Source organism: Aphis gossypii, chromosome 1 (assembly GCF_020184175.1).
Source record: "Aphis gossypii isolate Hap1 chromosome 1, ASM2018417v2, whole genome shotgun sequence".
NCBI classification, from domain to species: Eukaryota; Metazoa; Arthropoda; class Insecta; order Hemiptera; family Aphididae; genus Aphis; species Aphis gossypii.
Window position 1 is genome coordinate 18,067,129 of NC_065530.1, and position 19,902 is coordinate 18,087,030.

The 19,902-nt window shown below is 25.6% G+C and overlaps 4 protein-coding genes across 8 annotated transcripts; 2 read left to right on the forward strand and 2 right to left on the reverse strand.

The window, feature by feature from the left end:
• Positions 1–2,828: 2,828 nt before the first annotated feature.
• LOC114124633 (ETS-related transcription factor Elf-1-like) lies at positions 2,829–11,902 on the forward strand. 2 transcript variants are annotated; one of them, XM_050199325.1, is made up of 4 exons: positions 2,829–2,928; positions 9,571–9,658; positions 10,046–10,340; positions 10,847–11,902. In XM_050199325.1, exons 1-4 carry the CDS (start codon positions 2,900–2,902, stop codon positions 11,257–11,259), a joined length of 825 nt encoding a protein of 274 aa, XP_050055282.1. In that variant the 5' UTR covers positions 2,829–2,899; the 3' UTR covers positions 11,260–11,902. The 2 variants fall into 2 exon arrangements, with proteins under 2 accessions (XP_050055282.1, XP_027843746.2); XM_027987945.2 differs by lacking the exon at positions 2,829–2,928 and adding an exon at positions 2,955–3,243.
• A 111-nt stretch (positions 11,903–12,013) lies between these two features.
• LOC114124634 (charged multivesicular body protein 2a) lies at positions 12,014–15,712 on the reverse strand. The gene is made up of 4 exons (XM_027987946.2): positions 15,539–15,712; positions 13,574–13,749; positions 13,263–13,397; positions 12,014–12,408 (listed from the first exon to the last, which is right to left on the reverse strand). The coding sequence occupies exons 1-4, from the start codon at positions 15,710–15,712 to the stop codon at positions 12,189–12,191; spliced, it is 705 nt and encodes a 234-aa protein (XP_027843747.2). The 3' UTR covers positions 12,014–12,188.
• LOC114124636 (parkin coregulated gene protein-like) lies at positions 13,845–15,680 on the reverse strand. Its single transcript, XM_027987948.2, is given in 3 exon segments — positions 13,845–14,204; positions 14,207–14,520; positions 15,539–15,680. Coding segments are annotated over 3 exon segments (642 nt in total). The 5' UTR covers positions 15,550–15,680; the 3' UTR covers positions 13,845–13,887.
• Positions 15,149–19,109, forward strand: LOC114124641 (mannose-6-phosphate isomerase). Of its 4 annotated transcripts, XM_050199289.1 has the most exons (9): positions 15,149–15,229; positions 15,290–15,421; positions 17,074–17,217; positions 17,305–17,654; positions 17,713–17,854; positions 17,913–18,083; positions 18,249–18,416; positions 18,553–18,755; positions 18,825–19,109. In XM_050199289.1, the coding sequence occupies exons 4-9, from the start codon at positions 17,325–17,327 to the stop codon at positions 19,026–19,028; spliced, it is 1,218 nt and encodes a 405-aa protein (XP_050055246.1). In that variant the 5' UTR covers positions 15,149–15,229; positions 15,290–15,421; positions 17,074–17,217; positions 17,305–17,324; the 3' UTR covers positions 19,029–19,109. The 4 variants fall into 4 exon arrangements, with proteins under 4 accessions (XP_050055246.1, XP_027843757.2, XP_050055256.1 ...); XM_027987956.2 differs by lacking the exon at positions 15,149–15,229 and having other exon boundaries at positions 15,250–15,421; positions 17,074–17,196; XM_050199299.1 differs by lacking the exons at positions 15,149–15,229; positions 15,290–15,421 and adding an exon at positions 16,779–16,890.
• The last annotated feature ends 793 nt before the right edge of the window (positions 19,110–19,902 follow it).

Here is a 19,902-nt window from a genome sequence, read left to right on the forward strand (position 1 = left end):
GTTGACATATTTTACTAATAAATTAATTTTAAAATTTTTCAATACCTATTTAATTGCCCTATTCGAAAACAAATGTTTTAATTAATTTTAGAAGTCCAATAATTTATTAGATAAATATGTATTTTATTTCAAGCAATTTTTGTATTTATTTTAATATTACATAGGTACTTATTGTATATTTAGGTAAATAATATAACTGGCCATTATATAAATGTATGATCATTGTATAACATTGCAATTTGATTTAAATAAAATATATCAAGCATATATAGATAGCATAAAATCTAGGAATATATGTCGGAGGTGGCAAGGTTTTTATTTTGGGGTGGATATGGTAGCAGTTTCAGTTATCCATATAGATAGGAGTGATCGAATAATAGAAAAATATATCATTGTTTCCCTAAAAGTGTTACACAGGCGTACGGTTCGTATATACCTATTATTTATTATATTTTTAACAGTATTCAACTTTTTAAAGTTTAAATTATATTTTAAATACGTACCTACTTTATTCTTTCAGTGTATACTAGCTGTATCTTGCTATATATTGTATCTATCTGTATGTCTGCCGTATGCGTGTGTTAAAGTTGGTCCGTTCAAAGACAAGTTCATTTCGTATGCATGTACATACGCAACTGAGAACTGTAAGTGTCCTATGACGTGTACTGAAAATTCTCAAAATTGTATTTAACAGAAATGAACTGGGTTTTTTTTTACAATTTCTTTCCGCTTTCCGCTTATTTAGCGTATACAGCCTAGCCTACGCGCTATTCGTATATTTCTTTTTGAGTACTAACTTGCGTGTATATTATAATCATAATATAAGTAATTATTTTACTTTATATTTATTTATTTATTTATTTATTGAATAAACGGGCGTGAGCCCAGGTTAAAATAGTAAGGTGTACAATACAATCATACAATAACATAACATGAAAATATAACAAAGTGTAAAATATAAAATTAAACTAATAACAATGTTCTTATATAATTGTAAAAAATGTATGTAATATTGTAAAATATGAATTAATTATTTTATCGAATTCTTCGCCCAAAACAGATTAATTCCCATTATGTTATAGGAATGAAAAAAATATAACAAAATTGATTTTTAATTATATTTTTATTTATAGAGAAAATCCTAATTTTATTTTATAATATAGGTACCTAATTAGTTAAAGTAATTAATAATTCATTATTTACAAATATATCATCTAATCTTTTAAATATATCTCGACACTGTCTACTAAAAATCATAATGATCTGCCTGTAATTTATGTATATAGGTAGTTTATGTGGAAAGTGGAGTACATAGGATAAGGCCAAGGTCTAAAATTATTATATTATAATAATAAGTTCAAACCAGCTGCTAATCAGTTTTATTCAAAATAGTACTTCTATACACGGCAATATAGATAATATACAAAATGTGTCATAGTCCATAGGACCCAGAATGACTAGAACGGTAGAGTTGATTATTTTTGCATTCAATTTTTTATTCTTTATTAATTTATTCTATAAATTAAGTACATGATTTCAAAATTATATATATGCAGGATGATTCGCCAAGCATGTAAACACTGATCTTTTTAAAATGTACTAAAAAACCATATAATCATATTCTTGAACTATCAAGAAGTATCCTGTACTTAATGGTACACATTTTTGTTTTTTTTTTTTTTATGAGAATCCCGTTTTTTTAATATAAATTATTTAGCGGATAATTATTTTTAAAACTTTAATATACCTGATTCAAAATTCAAATAAGAAGTTTTTCAGATAATTCTATGTTTATGTTTGTATTAAGGTTAGTAGTCTTTATAAATGATTTTACAAAAGTATAAAATAGATGTTGTATACAATTTATTATACTTGGACCATTAATATAAATTATTGATTGATTAATAAAAATTACTAAAATTTTAAAATGATCATAATATTATCAAATTAATACATCAACATTGTCAGAAAAATTTACCACAAAATAATTTACAATAGAAAAGGCGGTTCTCATTCGAAAAATAAAAATTTGTATCTTCATAGTACACTCTAAAAATGTTTAAAATCAGATTTCGTATACCTATCTGCATTATTTAAGGATAAAAAGAAGTGATCATTCTGTACATTTAGCTTGGCGTATTATTATGAATTATTTTAACCCGGAGTAGAACAATAATAAAATTCGTAGATATTCCTTTATAATATGAACAAAAAATGATTCGAACAAGTTCATAAATATTTGGTTAATTAAACTAAAACTTATTGATATTTTATACATTCATTTTCACATAGTACTTTATTGTCTAAATGGAAGAAAAGTTAATATTATTATTATCTATACATTATAATATGTTTATGTCATATAGTTTAAAAGAAATTAACTTTATTTTAATGTATCAGACTAATTTTAGATCAAATAATTTTGATTCCGTTTACTTATAAGTTATAACTATATAATTGTATATTTTATAATATTCTTTATAAAACGCTAAATTTATAGTTTTTTTATTATGTATTTATGTTAAAAAATATACCTTATTACATTAAATAGGTAATAAATCCCCCTCCTAAAAATCTGTTTACAGACTAATTAATATGCGGGTGTATGTTAATTGACTCTGCAGAAGTATTTAACTTAAAGTTCCATTAGTATATGTGAATTTTAAATTTTTACATAGATTATTAGATATTTCAACATTAATCAGTTTTTAAGTTCAATACTAAAAATATATTTTTTTGAAGTTCCAGTAATAATAAACGAAAATAGTTACAAAAAATAGCATCATTGTTGTTTTTATTGAAAATAATTTATAGTAAATTTAGCATTTGAAATTTTTCATGTTCATTAGGTCAGGTCACAAATAATATTTGCCCAAGGACGCGGAATAGTAGAGGGGCAATGGTCGTCGCGATATGGACCAGGAACCGGTGAGCTTGATCAGTTAATCTTTTAGCTATATACTATAGTTAAAGTTAGTGATGATAAATAGTGTACCATAGAAAGAACTACGTCCGTCTTATGGAATATATACATGCGTATTTACATGATTTTGTACAGTTTATAAATTAACTAAAAGTATTATATTAATATATTTTGTGTTGTTTAAAATTTGTGATGTTTAAATGTGCATCATAATAATATCATATTAGATACGTTATTCGAAGTGTGTTTAATCAATATCTGTATAGAATCAGTTGTACAAATTTATATTACTTCGACAACAGTGTAACAAAAGCATTCATGTAAGTAAAATTAAATTTTAAGCAACACATACCTATTATTTCGTATTTTATACCGATAATAATCAAGTACATAAAAATAATTATATAGGTACTGAATATTTCAATACAGCAGCTAATGAAACCAGATTATACATAAGTAGAAGTGTGGATTATTATCGATACAATTTAATTTGATAGTTTGTTTCTTAATTTTTTTTTTTTAGGATCCATAAAACTTGTTTGAAATTAATAATAAAATCATAAGTTTCTATTAAATTTGTATGTATATACAAATTTAATATTATATATATATATGATGTATAGTATATATAGTATAATATAGTATATACGATATACTTTATTTATCTAATGGTTAATATTACACCATATTAGTATATTACCTATATATTATATATTTAATATATTGACATATTGTTCAAATATTTATTATTCATATGAATGTAAAACATAAAAACTATTAACTTAAATCGACAATTTTATCAATTCTATAAACAATCATATAACACAATACCTAATAGTAAATATTTAATAGACCTATCGTTATAAATTTATGAATTACCACAAAATTAATTTTGTCTCATGGTACTATTTTTAACTATACAAATGTTATGAACAAAAAAAAATAATTTTGGCATTTTATGTACAATGCTTAGGGGGTGTATTGGACAGTTTAGATAATAAAGTATAAATATACAATTTACAATATTATATTATTTGTATTAAGTACAATAAATTATAATTTTCAGCTACTTAGGATATTTTGCACTTACCTACGTGTTTTGCATTTTTGTAAAATTATGTGAAGAATAAGAAGTAATATGTGTAGTATAATAATTTTCGTTCTTCACTATTACATCAAAATCTACAAAAAAAGTTTAACTATATCAAAGTAATAATTTTTTATGTTAAGTAGTAGAAATGATAATTTTACTTAAATATAAATAATATAATGTGTAAATCAGACATTTATATTTCATTAGGTATCTAAATTATCTAAACTGCCCAATATACTCTGGGCATTGTATAAAATATCCAAATTATCTACCTACTACGGTGAAGACCCGTAAGACATATTTTAAACACTCATTAGTCATTAACTATCGGCTATCTGCTATCTCGATTCTTTTTGAAATTAGAAGATATTTTTGTCACAGAATTCTGTCATTACAAACCTTACATTTTTGAAAAAAAATATATTTTTAATATTTTAATTTTCATATTTTATTGGTTTATAAAAATAAAATGTTGAATGATTATTCTGTTAATAAGTTTTAAGTATTAGCATATAATTATAAATAACCGGCAAATGTTGGTCTACCATATTTTGCTCATTAAAGGCCGTTCTTACAATGTCCGGTTAAGTGTCGGTTAAAATTAACCGGTAGAATTCTATCGGTTAACTCATGATAAATTCTTCCAGTTAGCGTTATCAGGCACTAACCGAACATTGTAAGAAATAATTATCTATAGGTACTCTTTCAAAATTCGATTTCTAAAATCATGTTTTCAGAAAAATATTTTGCTACTAGATTTATGTCATAAAAATATAACTTTTTTCAAAATTTTTATTTTTTAAAATGTCTTCGAATTATATAATAATAATAGTTTTAAAAAATTGAAATCCTTTCTGTTTGTAATGAGGATTTACTGTGTAGGTACCACTGTTTGTAAATACTAATTTTTAGAAATTCTGTTTAAAATTCTAAAAATTTAATTTTAACCATGATAGTGAAGTTACCTAAAAATTTTTAAGCAATTTTTTTGTTTTGTTGTTTAAAACGGTCCTTAAATCCCCCCAAAAATATACATATCTGTAGTATATACTCAACTGTTAGGTATATTCTAAATAATAGGTACCTACAATGAAAACTACCTATTCATTATCATTTTAAGTCAACCATCAAAGTTAAATATTTTAATGAGATATTTAATAAGATATTTAATTTACTTAAAGAAAGTTTGATTAATATGATGATAACAATAATATAAGCACTAGATAATTTAAAAAAAAATTGAAATCTGTAATCTATATATAATTACTAATTATAAGTTACCTATACCTAATACCTAACACCTAGGTGGCTAGGTTGGAATTGTAAAATGATGTACGTATTATACATATCCTTAATATTTATGTCTTATACTAATTACTATTAACATTTTGCATTGGAGTTTGTAATATATTATATAATATTATATATTATATATTTTTGACTATTTTAACAATCGTTAAATTTTAAGAGAATCTGTAATTTAAATTTCTTTATAGTACCTGCAACAAAATTATAATATATATTAATTCAAAATGTATTTACATATGAGTATATTATGACTAGTAGTTATTATACAATTATCATATTAGGCTTTTGTAAATGTTTAATTAGTAAAATTATTTTAAAAACCTAATGATTTTTTTATTTCGTATTCAAAAATGTATACATACGATGCGACTAAATTGATAATAAAAAATATAATGGTGTATTATAATCTGCTAGCGACAACCTAAAAAACCTCAGAGGTCGATCACAAGTCTTTTAAAGTTGGCCACCCCTGCTGTAGCCTTCAGAGTATACGCACATGGTATACCACACTTTTTTCACATATAATCTGTAGTATAATATTTATGTATTTATGTATACTATTATACACGTGTTTAAATCTTTATTCTTCATCATAACTTGTATGGAAATTATGTTATACGTATAGGATGTATTTGTTATATGTTATATCATTATTAGATCGTAGTCAATGTTCATCCAATAAGAATTATAGATTTCTCATTTCTATCAAAATGCGTGTAGCGAACTTTTCTACTCATCTAATATTTAAAATATTAATTTTCTTCAAATAATATTACTAAAAGAATAAATTTCCATAAAATTATAAAAAATTTGTTAATTTTAATTTTTCTCTCACAAACATAAGCATGAATACTCTATACTTATATGTATAATGTAAAATGTATTATAATTGCAAGAGAATTTAATTATCCAAAAACAAAACGCCGAAAACGTTTTAAGTTTTCTAAATATAATGAGAGTAAATTATAAAAAGTTTCCGAATTGGGAAAAATTAAATACAGCTCAATCAAACGATTTAAAAACTATGTTCAATTGCAAAATTATTTAACACAGATCTCACTAACCCCAGTCTTACTATTTTTTTTTTAAATACTACATTACATACAAATCTACTGCATAATATTAGGTTCATGTAAATAAAAAATATAATCCATATTATTGAATGCAGATTGGCAGATTTCTGTTTACCTAGATTCGCTTAATAGTTAATAATAAGTTAAAAATAAACAAAATGTAATTGTCTTAGTTGTTAGGTACTTCAAAAGCTAATTAATTTCAAAAACAACAATCTGCAGTATAATAATTTAAACTCATAACATAACGTGCAATATAAATATTATAAAAGAATTATTATTGCAACCAGTGTGAGGAATATATAGGGACAGGTAATAAACTAGTCTAAAACTCTAAACCAAAAATTAAAAATTGTAAAACTCGTTGAATTTTTTTAATTAATTGATTGAAAACACAATATTATTGACAAATTTTCAAAGCCACGTAAAAATAAAAATAATTTGGGTATTTATAGCTCCTGTTATCTACCCGTTGCAGTAAAAAAAAAAAAAAAATAAATAAATAAATAATTAGACCCTTGCTGCCACCTCTTCTCCCGCACTAAACATACACATCAAATTTGAAAACTGATTAAACACCATCCTAATACAATAAATAGGTATATCTATACTACAATATTATAGTAGGTACCTACTGGCCTTAAGCCCTGGTTTTCTACAACAACGCATCCGTGATCACGCAAATGTTGCCACAGTACCTATTGCTGCATGATCACGCAGCGGTCGCTACTATGGCAAAATTTACGTGATCACGGGTGTGTGGTTGTAGGAAACCAGGGCTTTAGTCTTTTTATTACAAAAAAAAATATATAACTATAATAAGTACATTTTTGTTGATTTAATGTTAAAGCAACTTGATTACCAACATATTATATGATGTTGGTAGAGATGATATTATCAATTGATGTCATTTTAGAAACTGATTTTTTTATCAAGCTTACAATTTAGAACAAAAAGGAAATTTTTCAAGTTTTAATTTAATCATAGCATGTATTCGACAACATCCCTATATGCTACATAACGTTAAATCAAAATACTGACTTATAACTTTAATGCATTAAATATAATTTTTCTATTATATAAACTTCTAATTTTAAAATTACAAATTTGAAATTAATAAATGAATACATATTTTTTATCAGTGTATTATAATAGTACAGTACAATTAGATAATACTAAGTATAAAGGCTTATATGATTCACAAAAAATTTAATATTTATTTTTAATAATTTAACCAATGAACTTACTAACCTACCTTAAAAATGGTTGATAAAACAATATATACTTATTATTGGTTCTACATTGAATTGGTAAATGTGCAATATAATCATAAAGAAACAGTTCCATATTTTATTACTTTTATATGCGATATTATGCACGATATTTATTACTAGACTAGATAAATATGAAAAATCAACTTCAAAATGTATACAAAAAATCTCTTAACTTAAGAAAATAACTCTAGTAATTTTTTGGTCAAGAACTTAAGTCATAAACTCATGAAAAAATCAAAGATACGTTTATAGAGTTAATGAGCTATATTAAAACAAAGTAAAAATAAAAATTACTGAAAAAAAAAAAACAAAAAATCAAAATAATTAACATTAAAAATAAATATAATATATAATACACACGAAATTTAAGTACCTAATTTATTAAAATATTTAGAATATATTGGCTGACGCTACCCAGAAATTGACGTATGAGTAACCTTTATTAATTTATTAATAATTAATAATTATTAACCTATTACCTATTATTTATACATCCATATTTTTATAAGATTAAACATTTTTACTATACATTTTATTAAAACATATTTTAACAATACATATTATTATTATTTTTTGTTATACTTAAATTTTCAGCTTAAATATTCAACGCTCTAATGCCCAATTAAATTATATGAAAAGTTGCGTGTAAATTTGATCTCAAATTTTAATTGTATTTAGTTTTGGGTAAACGGTGACTTATTCTTTGTGAATTTTAAACGTTCTCATTTCTAAATCGTTTGAACAAAAAGATTTAGTGTTCTCAATTGTTAAATGATCTTATTATATTTATATGATAATTTTTCAATATTCTAAAAATCTACCCTATAAATTAGCAATAAACAAGAATCTATAATTTGGTGAAAAAACAAGAATTTATAAACTTAAAAAAAATGTTAACATTTTAAACTTCTAGTAGTCTAATCAATAGTTATATTAAGATATAAGTATAAATTATAAAACAATTTTAATTAATAAAAGTGTTATATGATTTCAAATTTATACATATTTACTATTAATGTATTTTTTTTATGTATACCAGTATAATACTACTATCCTACCTATTATTGGATATATTATTGAAAATTTGAAAGTAAAATACATATGAAGGTCCCACATAAGAAGAGGAAATCAATTAATATTTATATAAAAACGTGTTGTATTTATGTAGGAAATATTTTAACAGGACGAAAATAAATGGACATGATAGTCTTTTTGGTAATATATAAATATTTATGTGCACCACGAGGGAGGTGCAAGGGGGTGCAATTGCACCACTTGGCTTTTCAAAAAAGTAAAATTAAAAAATTGAATGGTATTGAAAATATTTTATTTTGCATAATTATCTATATTATTTATTATAATAAATTTAATATAATATATAGGTAATATAATTAGAAATCAGTGTATATAGTATGGACGATGCACCCCTGATAAAATTCCTGGCGGAGCCTATATATCAATATATGATATCAAAATAGGTTTACTTTATTAAAAGAAAAAGAGAATATATTAATTAAGACCGTATATTTATATTTTATTATTCTAGAAAACCAAAGATTTGAAAATAAGTAGATACAGATGTTTATTAGGAAGAATATTATTTATTACAAACATTATAATATAAGTACCTACTTATTACTTAATAACCTAATTAATAAATTTAATTAATCATTAAACATACTACTATTGTATTACTATTATTAACTATTATGATAGGTAAGTAGGTACCTAGGGCTAGGTTAAATAGGTATATATATTGTACAATTTCGAGTTTCGACATACCTACCTAATATAAATTATTATATTTCTAATTGCTATTATTTATACGTTTGATATTCGTTATATCGTTATAATAACCAAATATTTTATTGAAATAAAATGTTAATAATATGTTTTAAGGATGTGGGCGTTGAATAATGTGAACTTTGCAAATACGTACGAATCGAATGAATTTTGTATGCCAGATGATTATACCCTATCGTCACAGGTAAAGTTGAAATATATTTTATAGAAACATACATATATAGTTTAAAAATATAAAACTAAAAGTTAGTTAGTTATTGACAAAAATCAAATTATATAAATCTATCTAATTTGGAAAAAAAGTTTGTATATTAACACAGGAAGACAAAACCCTCCTTAAGAAATATACTAACATTGAAAATATAGTCTTTAAGTAAATTTAAACATTTTATAAATAGGAATTTGATTAAATTAATAATTAAAGAAAAATTGGGGTAAGAGCGATTATGTTTGATATTAATCAAACAATCGCGAATGAATTGTATCAATGTCAGACACTAAAATATATGATATTATTATGTGTATTAAATGTGCATCGTATCTATATATAATATTATCATTATTATCTTAGTGGGACTATGACGGTGGCTACTCGACCAACTACAGCGAAAACGAAATAGATCTCGCCACCGTGTTAATGAACCTGAAAGAAGACTACCCCTCCCCAGTAGGAAGTTGCAATGACCATCAAGAACCAGCATACTACGATCCAACGACGACTGGTGCTGATCAACAGCATTATCATCAGGTGCTACAGTGGCAATCTCCACCCTGCGAACAACCACAGCACGTGCTTGTGTACGACTCGCTGGACAGCGATTACGTCCGTCCGTCACATGAGAATTGTCTATTACCCACCATATTAGGTAGATACTTTAAGACAAAAGTTTGTATATAATACATTGTATTACTCGCTATGGCCTATGGACTCGGCAAGAAGATGTTTGGGATAGAGGGGGAGCATTCAACTTTGACTTTGAGCATCAAGCGCCCCTTTAAGTCTCGATTCCGATTAAATTTATTAGGTACTTAGATAATTTACCTACAGCATAAACATTTTAGTAATCGTAAAATTACTTGTTTGAATATAGAATTAGTAAAAACAACTCGTACATTAACATTTTCAAAAAAATTATCCACTAAATAATTTTTCATAAAAATGGGAGGTTTTTATTTAAAAAAAAAGCAGAAATTTGTACCGTCACCAGGTAGATACAAAAATCTTTAAAAAATTGAAATTACGGTCTTTTAGTATTTTTAGAATTAAAAAATCGAATAAATGAATTATAGTTATTAAAGGAGAAATTGTGATTGTTGCGATTCTATGAACGGCAACAACTATATTAAAACGTGAAAATGTTTGTGTTCGCAGACGCAGACGATGAATTTTACAAAGCGAGTAACTCGTCAATAGAGAAAAAACGAGCGGGGCGGCCACGCGGCACGAAGGCGAAACGGTCGAAAGCTGAACCCAAACTGAGCAGGATATGGGAATTCATAAGGGATCTGCTGTTGAACTCGCAATACTGCCCGACCTACATATGTTGGGAGAACTACGAGGAGGGCAGGTTCAGGTTCGTGCAAAGCGACAAGGTAGCAAAGCTGTGGGGCAAGTTCAAGCGCAACGAGAGGATGAACTACGAGAAGTTCAGCAGAGCCATGCGGTACTATTACAAAACTGGTGTCTTGTTGCCAGTACAAGGCAAACGGCTCGTTTACAAGTTCGGGCCAAAGGCCACTGGGTGGCACACGGACAATCCAAATTTCAAAAATTATACATTTTAGACGACACCGAACCAGTTAATCGTCTTATACGTTCATACCTCTTGCTATGTTATTATAATATTATTACATCATTATAAGTAATATTGTGTTATATCATATAAGACGTTGGACATTTGTGTATTATTAGTGGCTATAATATGGTACACAATTTCTGTGTTACGAACTACGTAAATGCATAGTGCCTACCGTGTAGGTTAATGAACACCATACTTACCAACAATTTCGATTGTCATGGAAATCAGAAAATACCTCAAACATTTAAACGAGTATGATTTTTGTATGATGAAATCGCAAGTATTTACCAACTTAAATAATATATCTTTTTTTTTTAAAAAAAAAAAAAATGTTTATACCTTACCATTATTGTTTTAATGTAATATTAAATATTTGTCCTATAATCTACACATAATTATAATAATTCTACTTAAGAATAATATGTTTTTAAATTGCTTAATTTAAATAATTTTAAGAATAAGAATATCAATGATTTTATCTTAATTATTTGTGGTTGTAACTTTAATGATGTAAAAATGAACAAAGGCTGACACAATTTAAATTATAACAAATTATAAAATCATTAATTATATATATATATTCACAGTTAAATAAAACATTAATCAATTGTATTGGAATGATTATTTTCAATTAATTATAATTAGACTACCATATTCAAAATGCTTGTAGTGTTTCGATCTCATTTATATTAAATATTAATGTTTAGAATAAATAATTTTAAATTACCAAAATATACATGTTTTTAAATTTTCCATAATATTTATTAATTATTATTAATGAAAAAAATATATTTATATATATATTTTATATTAAAATCATGCATATAAAATAAAGATTATTATTTAACAATTTTTACAATCAAGTAGGTTTGTATATAATATTATGTGTGCATTAGGGTTTGCAAATTATATTGTTCACTTGCGCCTTAAATTATCTAATCTAGCTTGCAAATCTGCATCAGCATCATTTGGTTGTGCAGCAGCAGCACCACCACCACTTCCACCATCTTGAGCGACAATAGGTACTTTTCCAGTGGCTGCTATACTTATTGAGCCAGAAGCTGAAGGCAATCCAGACAATTGATCTGTAAGCTGAAGACCTAATTCATCTAATACTTGTGTTACAATTTGATCTCTGAAATAAATATTTAAAAATTATGATAAATAGCATTAAAATAATGGTAATAACTAATAACATATAATAGTTAAGGTCTAAAGAATACAACTGTGTATATTAATATATTTAATTAATACTTGGATATTCATTTAAAAATGGCCACATATGTAGTTGTATCAAGTTTTGTAAAATATGATATGTAAATTATATTTTCATCTTTATTAATAATGTTGGTAATTACTTTATTATAAAATACTGATATACAATAGGTACTAAAATGTGAAATTCACAATATAATAGTTTTAAATTCTATCATTTATGTTGCAATTGATGGATTGTTTTATCAACCAGATACACAAAATTGTTAATGTAACAATTTCCCTACTAAATTAATTAATGTTTGGTTATGAATGTTATAATAATTGCAGTTTAATTAATGATTAAAAGAAAGTGAAAAATTATGTGGATAAGCATGATTTTTGCAATCATTGTAGCCTAAAGGTATTACAAACAAATTTCATTGATGACACATAAATGTAAAACTTAGTTCTATTTCTGTATTAAACATACATTTAACATTTAATATTACACTCTATACAGTTTAAAAACAGCAACTTCAATAAAAACGCATAGAAACTTAACATCTATCCCTATTCCCCACTACTGGCATTTAATTGACACAACTATCTTTACTTCTCATCCAAATTTTTCAAGAAACAATTTACATAAGATTATTAATTTAACATTAAGGGATTGAAGCCAACAAATGTGCTCATTCAGTATAAATAAGTCTGGCCATCCTTAAAGCGAGTAGATAAACACATATCTTCAGACCTTATATTTTATAATTACAAAAAAATATTTAATCATACGTTTCTTCTTCATCTCCTTCATCTTCCATAGCATCATCCATAGCATCATTCATAACTTCTTCTTTCATATCCATCACTTCAGATTGTTTTTCAAACTCTTGCAGTATCCTTTGAATTTGTGGTAAATTCAACTGTCTATTAAAATATAAAATAGTTAAAAGTAATATTGTGGATTATGTATAAGAAATATTAGTATTATGAAAATATTTATTAACAAGATTCAATAAACATAAACTTGTTACTAAAAATAACAATTATTTGACAATACTGTATGATTATTATTAGGAAGATAATGAACACAAAAAGTTTACCTGTTCATATTTTGCATTGCTTTAGTTACGCCTTTCATTGCTTGACCCATAGCGTTTTGTGATTTAAGCGTTTGTATTTTTAAAGATACTGCTTGTATATTAGCCTTCATCACCATAAATTTCTTCTGGTAACGTCTTGTTCTTACTAAGTCTCTAGCCATGATTTTCACCGATTCCTAAATCCTCAAAATATTCATCTAAACTATTTAACAAACATCTAATAGATACTTAGATTTCTAAAATATACTTTTAAGGAAATAATAAATCAGTGTGTGAAATTAAAATATTTAAGATCTATATTTAAATGTAATTTATTAGTTAGCCACACTTGACTCATAAGTTGGAATCATGTATTTGATATTAATAAAAGCATGAGCTCCTCCGTGTCTTTCAAGAATTTCTAAAGTATTATTCACTAAGTCCCCAACATCTTCTTGTTGATATTGAGCATAATCAATGCCATCACCTGTATTTTTATTAAGGTTCTTGTATACATTGAGGGGTGGTAATATTTGTCTATAATAAGGCACTAGAGCTTCCCCTACCATATCAGCCGATGTTACTAAGGTTTGTACCATTTTTAATGTTGCTATAACTACATCTGGATGACCAGTGTTAAGAGCTAATTTATTGGAATAATCAATTGGGGCACAACAGGTAGTATACGATCTGGTGTACCATTTTTTAGCATATCTGTAGCTCCACGCTCAGCTACTGCACGATACGGGTATGCAACTTCACGCAATCCATCAAAAAAAATTGGTAAATAATGGTGATAATCAATATTTTCAAATGATGTTTTCCACATAACTCGTCCACTATCGACAGACAACATAAAGTCACCTCTATCATAATAACGGCGAAATGCAGTATTTCCAATTGGTGTTTGACATGAGCGTGTTCGAGGAGGACCAGCTACAATTGTGTTTGGTTGTCGTGATTGAGAACTAAAGGGCGGAACAACACGCTTTGTTTTTGATTTTATTGATTTCATTATTGAACATAATATTACTAATACAGTTTAATACTAAATAAAAAAATAACTACATTCACAAGGTTTAATATATCGACTTTTAGATAATTAAGTAAAATTATTATTTATAACTGTGCATGATATTATCAATATGTTGTGCTACTATAAATTTTATGTTTGTACAAGTACCAAGAACTATCTTTTTTTTTATACATATATTATGTATAATTTGGTTACTAGGATACAGACTAGACTCATATAGTTATTGATTAAATAAAAAATATATATTAAGTACCTTGGTACTTAAATTTATTATTGCTTTTTACAATTTTGAATTTTTTGTTTTAATCAAATTTTTATTTGAAAGCATAAACATACATAAAATCCATTATTCATAGGTTAATACAGATTTAAAAAACAAATTAATCAGATTAAACATTAACACAATATTATAAAGAAAAGAAGAAATTGTTCATTTTAGTCTCATTTTAAAATTTAAACATGTTCTAAATTATAAGTCATAAAATTAAAATTTAATATTGTAAATTAAAACTTGATTAATAATTTAAAAAAAATTAGTAATATTTTTATATCACTGAGTGAAACTAATAATAACTATATTATATAACAGTTAATAATATAAAATCAAATTAATTTATGGTCACCAGTGGTCATGTAGCATGGTAGTAATGATGAAGTATAGGAGCCGGTGGTCACAAATGTATACAATTTGATAATTACAGATGACTGCCGGTGGTCATATGGCAGTCAACGTGTTAATTATAATTAATACTTCTAAACTCTTTTATCAAGATCTATCCTGAAGTTCAATAAAACGGTAAAACAATAAATATTGCACAACCATTGATGCCCAGGTAATTAGTAAATATAATCAGTTTACCAGTAATTTGACAGGGATGTTTTCAAGGATAATTTAATAACATTAATTCTTATGACAAAAAATATAGAATATAATATGTAATATGACTCACCATCTGTCCATCTTTAGCCATTTTTTTGATGTCCATGATGATTTTCTTTTCTTGCTGTTCCATTCTCATATTTTCACGGTCTAAATCACGCATTGCTTTATTGAGAGCACGCTGATTCTTTCTCAACATTTCATCGGGCGACATACGACGCCCAAACAACCATTCCAACGGCATACTGCTGTAGGTTTTTATTCCAAATTTGTTTACTACGAGAACGTTAATTTTTAATAATAATAAGGTCAATCGCTTCGATTGTTGTGACAGTTTAATATTTAATTCATTATGTTCCTATAGGTACATTAACTAAATTAAATAATGTAAGACATGTAATAATTAACAATTATGACTCACCAGTTGTTCAAATTCTAATAGTAAAGACTCGGGTTATAATATACTTTTTAGATAAATAAAACTACTAAAGATAATGAGAAAATAAAATAAAATTATGGAAACAATGTTTTTGTATTACTAATTCTGTTTTTGTTTTTTATCAGTAAATATTACTTGATATTACTCATTCATATATCTATATGAATACATATGTATCTCAAGTGTAAAAACCAAGGTGTATCCATAGATAATAAATGAAAATAAATACAACTATTAAATATATATTTATTAACTATGAGTGATAGTGATTGATATCAATTTTTTTATTTTTTTAGCTCTTTAGGCTCTGCGAAAACCACGATTTAAGATAATTATGAAAATAGGTACCTATGACGTTTGTTCTTTGCTATGACTAAGATGAACAAGCCAAGATAATGCACATTATATTATTGTTCCAACTACTATTTTATCCTAATTTTACCATTTGTTCCACAAAACACAATGTTCCGATAAATATTTATTCCTCAAACTACTAGGTATCGATTACTATTTGGATCTTAATAATGTTAGAATAAATATGTAAATATTTATTTTATATTTTCATTACGTATAATGAAAAAAATCCTATTTTTGAGGTGTAGATGTCCTATATAGTTCACCTAAAACAGTCTGGGAGGGGGAATGTTTGCGATTAGTTTGGAACAAATATTTAGTGGAACAAATAATACAGGCCCCTTTTTTATGTATAATAAATTTTAAACCGCGTTTAACACTATTATATCACAGAAATATAATACCAAAGAACAAACAATAATACATAATGGTGTTATGTAATCAAACATTTTTTTTATCTATAATCGTGGTTATCATAAAATAATTTGAATATGAATAGGTTATTAATTAGGTATGCAACCATGCAACCTGACAGATATAAATTGTATTATTTTATTTACAATACCTATTAAATAAAAATACATTACGCATAATTATTATATCATTTCATTCTCTACATAACAGATTAGGTACAATACTAAATTATCTAATAATAATAAAAGTCAAATTTGTAATCTAATATTTATTAAAGTATGTATTGATGATGTGTTAACTCAAGTGATATGTCTCTAATTATTACTCAAAACTAATTAATAAATTATTTATTTAATCATATGTCTACTTCTAAACATCTATGTTTTAACTGTTTTAAGGCACGAATTAAAAACAAAAACTTCTGTCATAACCTAAATACCTAATTGGTCATTTAACATTTTTACGTTTACCGACTTACTTGACTTTGACTTTTCGACTATCAAATATTTTCTTCAGCCAAGGTAGTTTCATTGTATTATTATGTAAGTTTTATTGTTATCATTAATTGAACTGTAGTGAATAGTGATTAATTATTATATTCATTTACAAAACTTGATTTTTTTTTTTAGTTCAATAAAGTTTTACAATCATGCTCGAAGTTTTTGAGTTGCAATGTTGTATTCAAAATTATTTATGGGGGAAAAAAGGCTTTGCAAGTGAAGTCAGTCGTCTAAGTTTGGCTGGTCAACATATAGATTTTATAGATGAAAAACAATTATATGCTGAGTTGTGGATGGGTGCTCTTCATAAAAATCCTTCATTAGTTAAAAGCTCCGGGCAGAAATTGAGTGACTGGATAAAGAGTAACAATGAAGTGTTAGGTGAAAAATCTAGATTACAATTTGGTGATCAATTACCATTTTTAATGAAAATTCTTTCTATAAACTCAGCCCTTTCCATCCAAGTGCATCCATCTAAGGTAAAAATATATAATAATAAGCTGTGCCAACATTATTATTTTTATCTAATTAATTTAGGATTATGCTGAAGAACTACATAAACAATACCCTGAAATATATCAGGATTCTAATCATAAACCAGAAATGGCTATTGCATTAAGTAACTTTGAAGCACTATGTGGTTTCCGTCCATATTCTGAAATAAAATTTTTTTTGGAAGGTACTTTTATATTTTCAAAATAAAATTTAACCGTAATGAACCATGTTATGTCAATTAGAAATACCAGAATTTCAAATGATTGTTGGTTATGACCTTATTGATCAATTTAAAAAAGATACAACCAATTCACAACATTTGCTTAAGGACATATTTTATAAGCTAATGACATCTGAAAAAGAAATTATAAGCCAAAGCCTTAACAGTCATAAAAAAAAGTTGCAATCTCTATGTAAGTGGTGTTTAAATAAAACTATTTAACTATTGGGGTTTCAAGAATATTTAAGAAACTTATGGTTTTTTAAATGAGGAAAAAATAAACTGTAATTAAAGTTATGTATTATGTCTATTATTTAGTATATCTCACTGTACTTAAATTAGTTAAATTATATTACAGGTGATGATAAAAAAAATGTATTCTTAGCAAAACTATTTAATCAACTTGATTGTTGGTTTCCAAATGATGTTGGATGTTTCTGCATATATTTTTTAAATTATATTCAACTCTCACCTGGTCAAGCAATATATTTAGGAGCTAACGAACCGCATGCTTACATTTATGGTGGTCAGATTTCTTTAATATTTAAATTTATTATAATTAAATGCTTAATAATATGTATTTAGAGGTTAAAAGATAATCGATTATTAATTTACTATCAATCTTGTACTCTATTGATCCTATAAAAAATATATTTGTTTAGATTGTGTCGAATGTATGGCTTGTTCTGATAATGTGGTAAGAGCTGGATTGACACCAAAATATATTGATGTAAAGACACTATGTAAGTTGTTAAATTTCAATGGAGCACCTGCTGAATCCAAGTTGTTTTGCGGAGTCAAAGAAAACTCTTATACAACACTTTTTAGACCTCCAGTTCCAGATTTTGCATTGGCTTGCATTAAAGTACTTTAAAATACAAAAAATTAAATAAAAAATAATTTATTAACTTATAAATATATATATATTTTTAAGATTCCTGCAGATGAAGTTTGTGAATTGTTGAAAAGAGATGTTGCTTCTATAATTATTGTTATTCATGGTCAAGGTAAAATAAATGCTTCACAAGAGTTGACATTATCACCAGGAAAAGTTTTCATGATACCAGCTAATGTCATAATTCAAATACATGTAGGATTTGAGTCTTTAGAATTATATCAAGCATTTGTAAACTTATAAATCAAATTTAAATAAGTAGTAAAATTCAAATTGTATTAGACATTTTTAATAAAATATACTAAATTACTATCAAATAGCTAATTTTTGTTTATACACATTGCTTTACTAATTCAAACTATAGCTCTCATTAATTTCCTCTATACTTGATGAACATGTTTTTATAAGGAAAATGTATGTTTGTAGGTATCAAAAGTAATTATCATAGTTAAAAGTAAAAGTTAAAATTTATTTGTATTTTTTAATTAACCACCTAAAATAAAAAGTTGTAAGTGAAAAAAGTGTACTAAGAATTCTATTATTATTTTTATTAAGTAATTAAATTTTAAAATAAAAGTTAAAATCTATAAAATTAAATCTCACATAATATGAACAACTGTATAAGTATTTCCATAGACCTATTAATTATAATAGGGCTTGCTCATTTAGAACAAAATAAATAAATAAATAAATAGACTTGATAATTTATACAGACCCTAAGGCCTGTTTCACATGGACGCACATTGTACGCTTTTTAGTTTACATAAAGTTCATACGTGCCATTGTCGGAGAGGCACGTTTGTATTCAACCAAAGAAACCAAAAACACTCAAGTACAATAAAATAGGCCTTAGCAAGTTTTCTGTTCATAATATAGTGTAATTTAATAATTTTCACAACTTGCTAAAAAATTCAACTATTATAAAAAACCATCATATGAACACGGATAATGAATTTACCATTAAGTTTCATATCAGTCAATTTACTTTAATTTTTATACTAACACTGCTAGATGTGAACTTTTGAATATAAATTAGCTGTTACATAATATTTACATGGATATAACATGTATAGCGTTCTCTTAAATTATTTTGGGTAACTTCAAACAAAATTTTTCA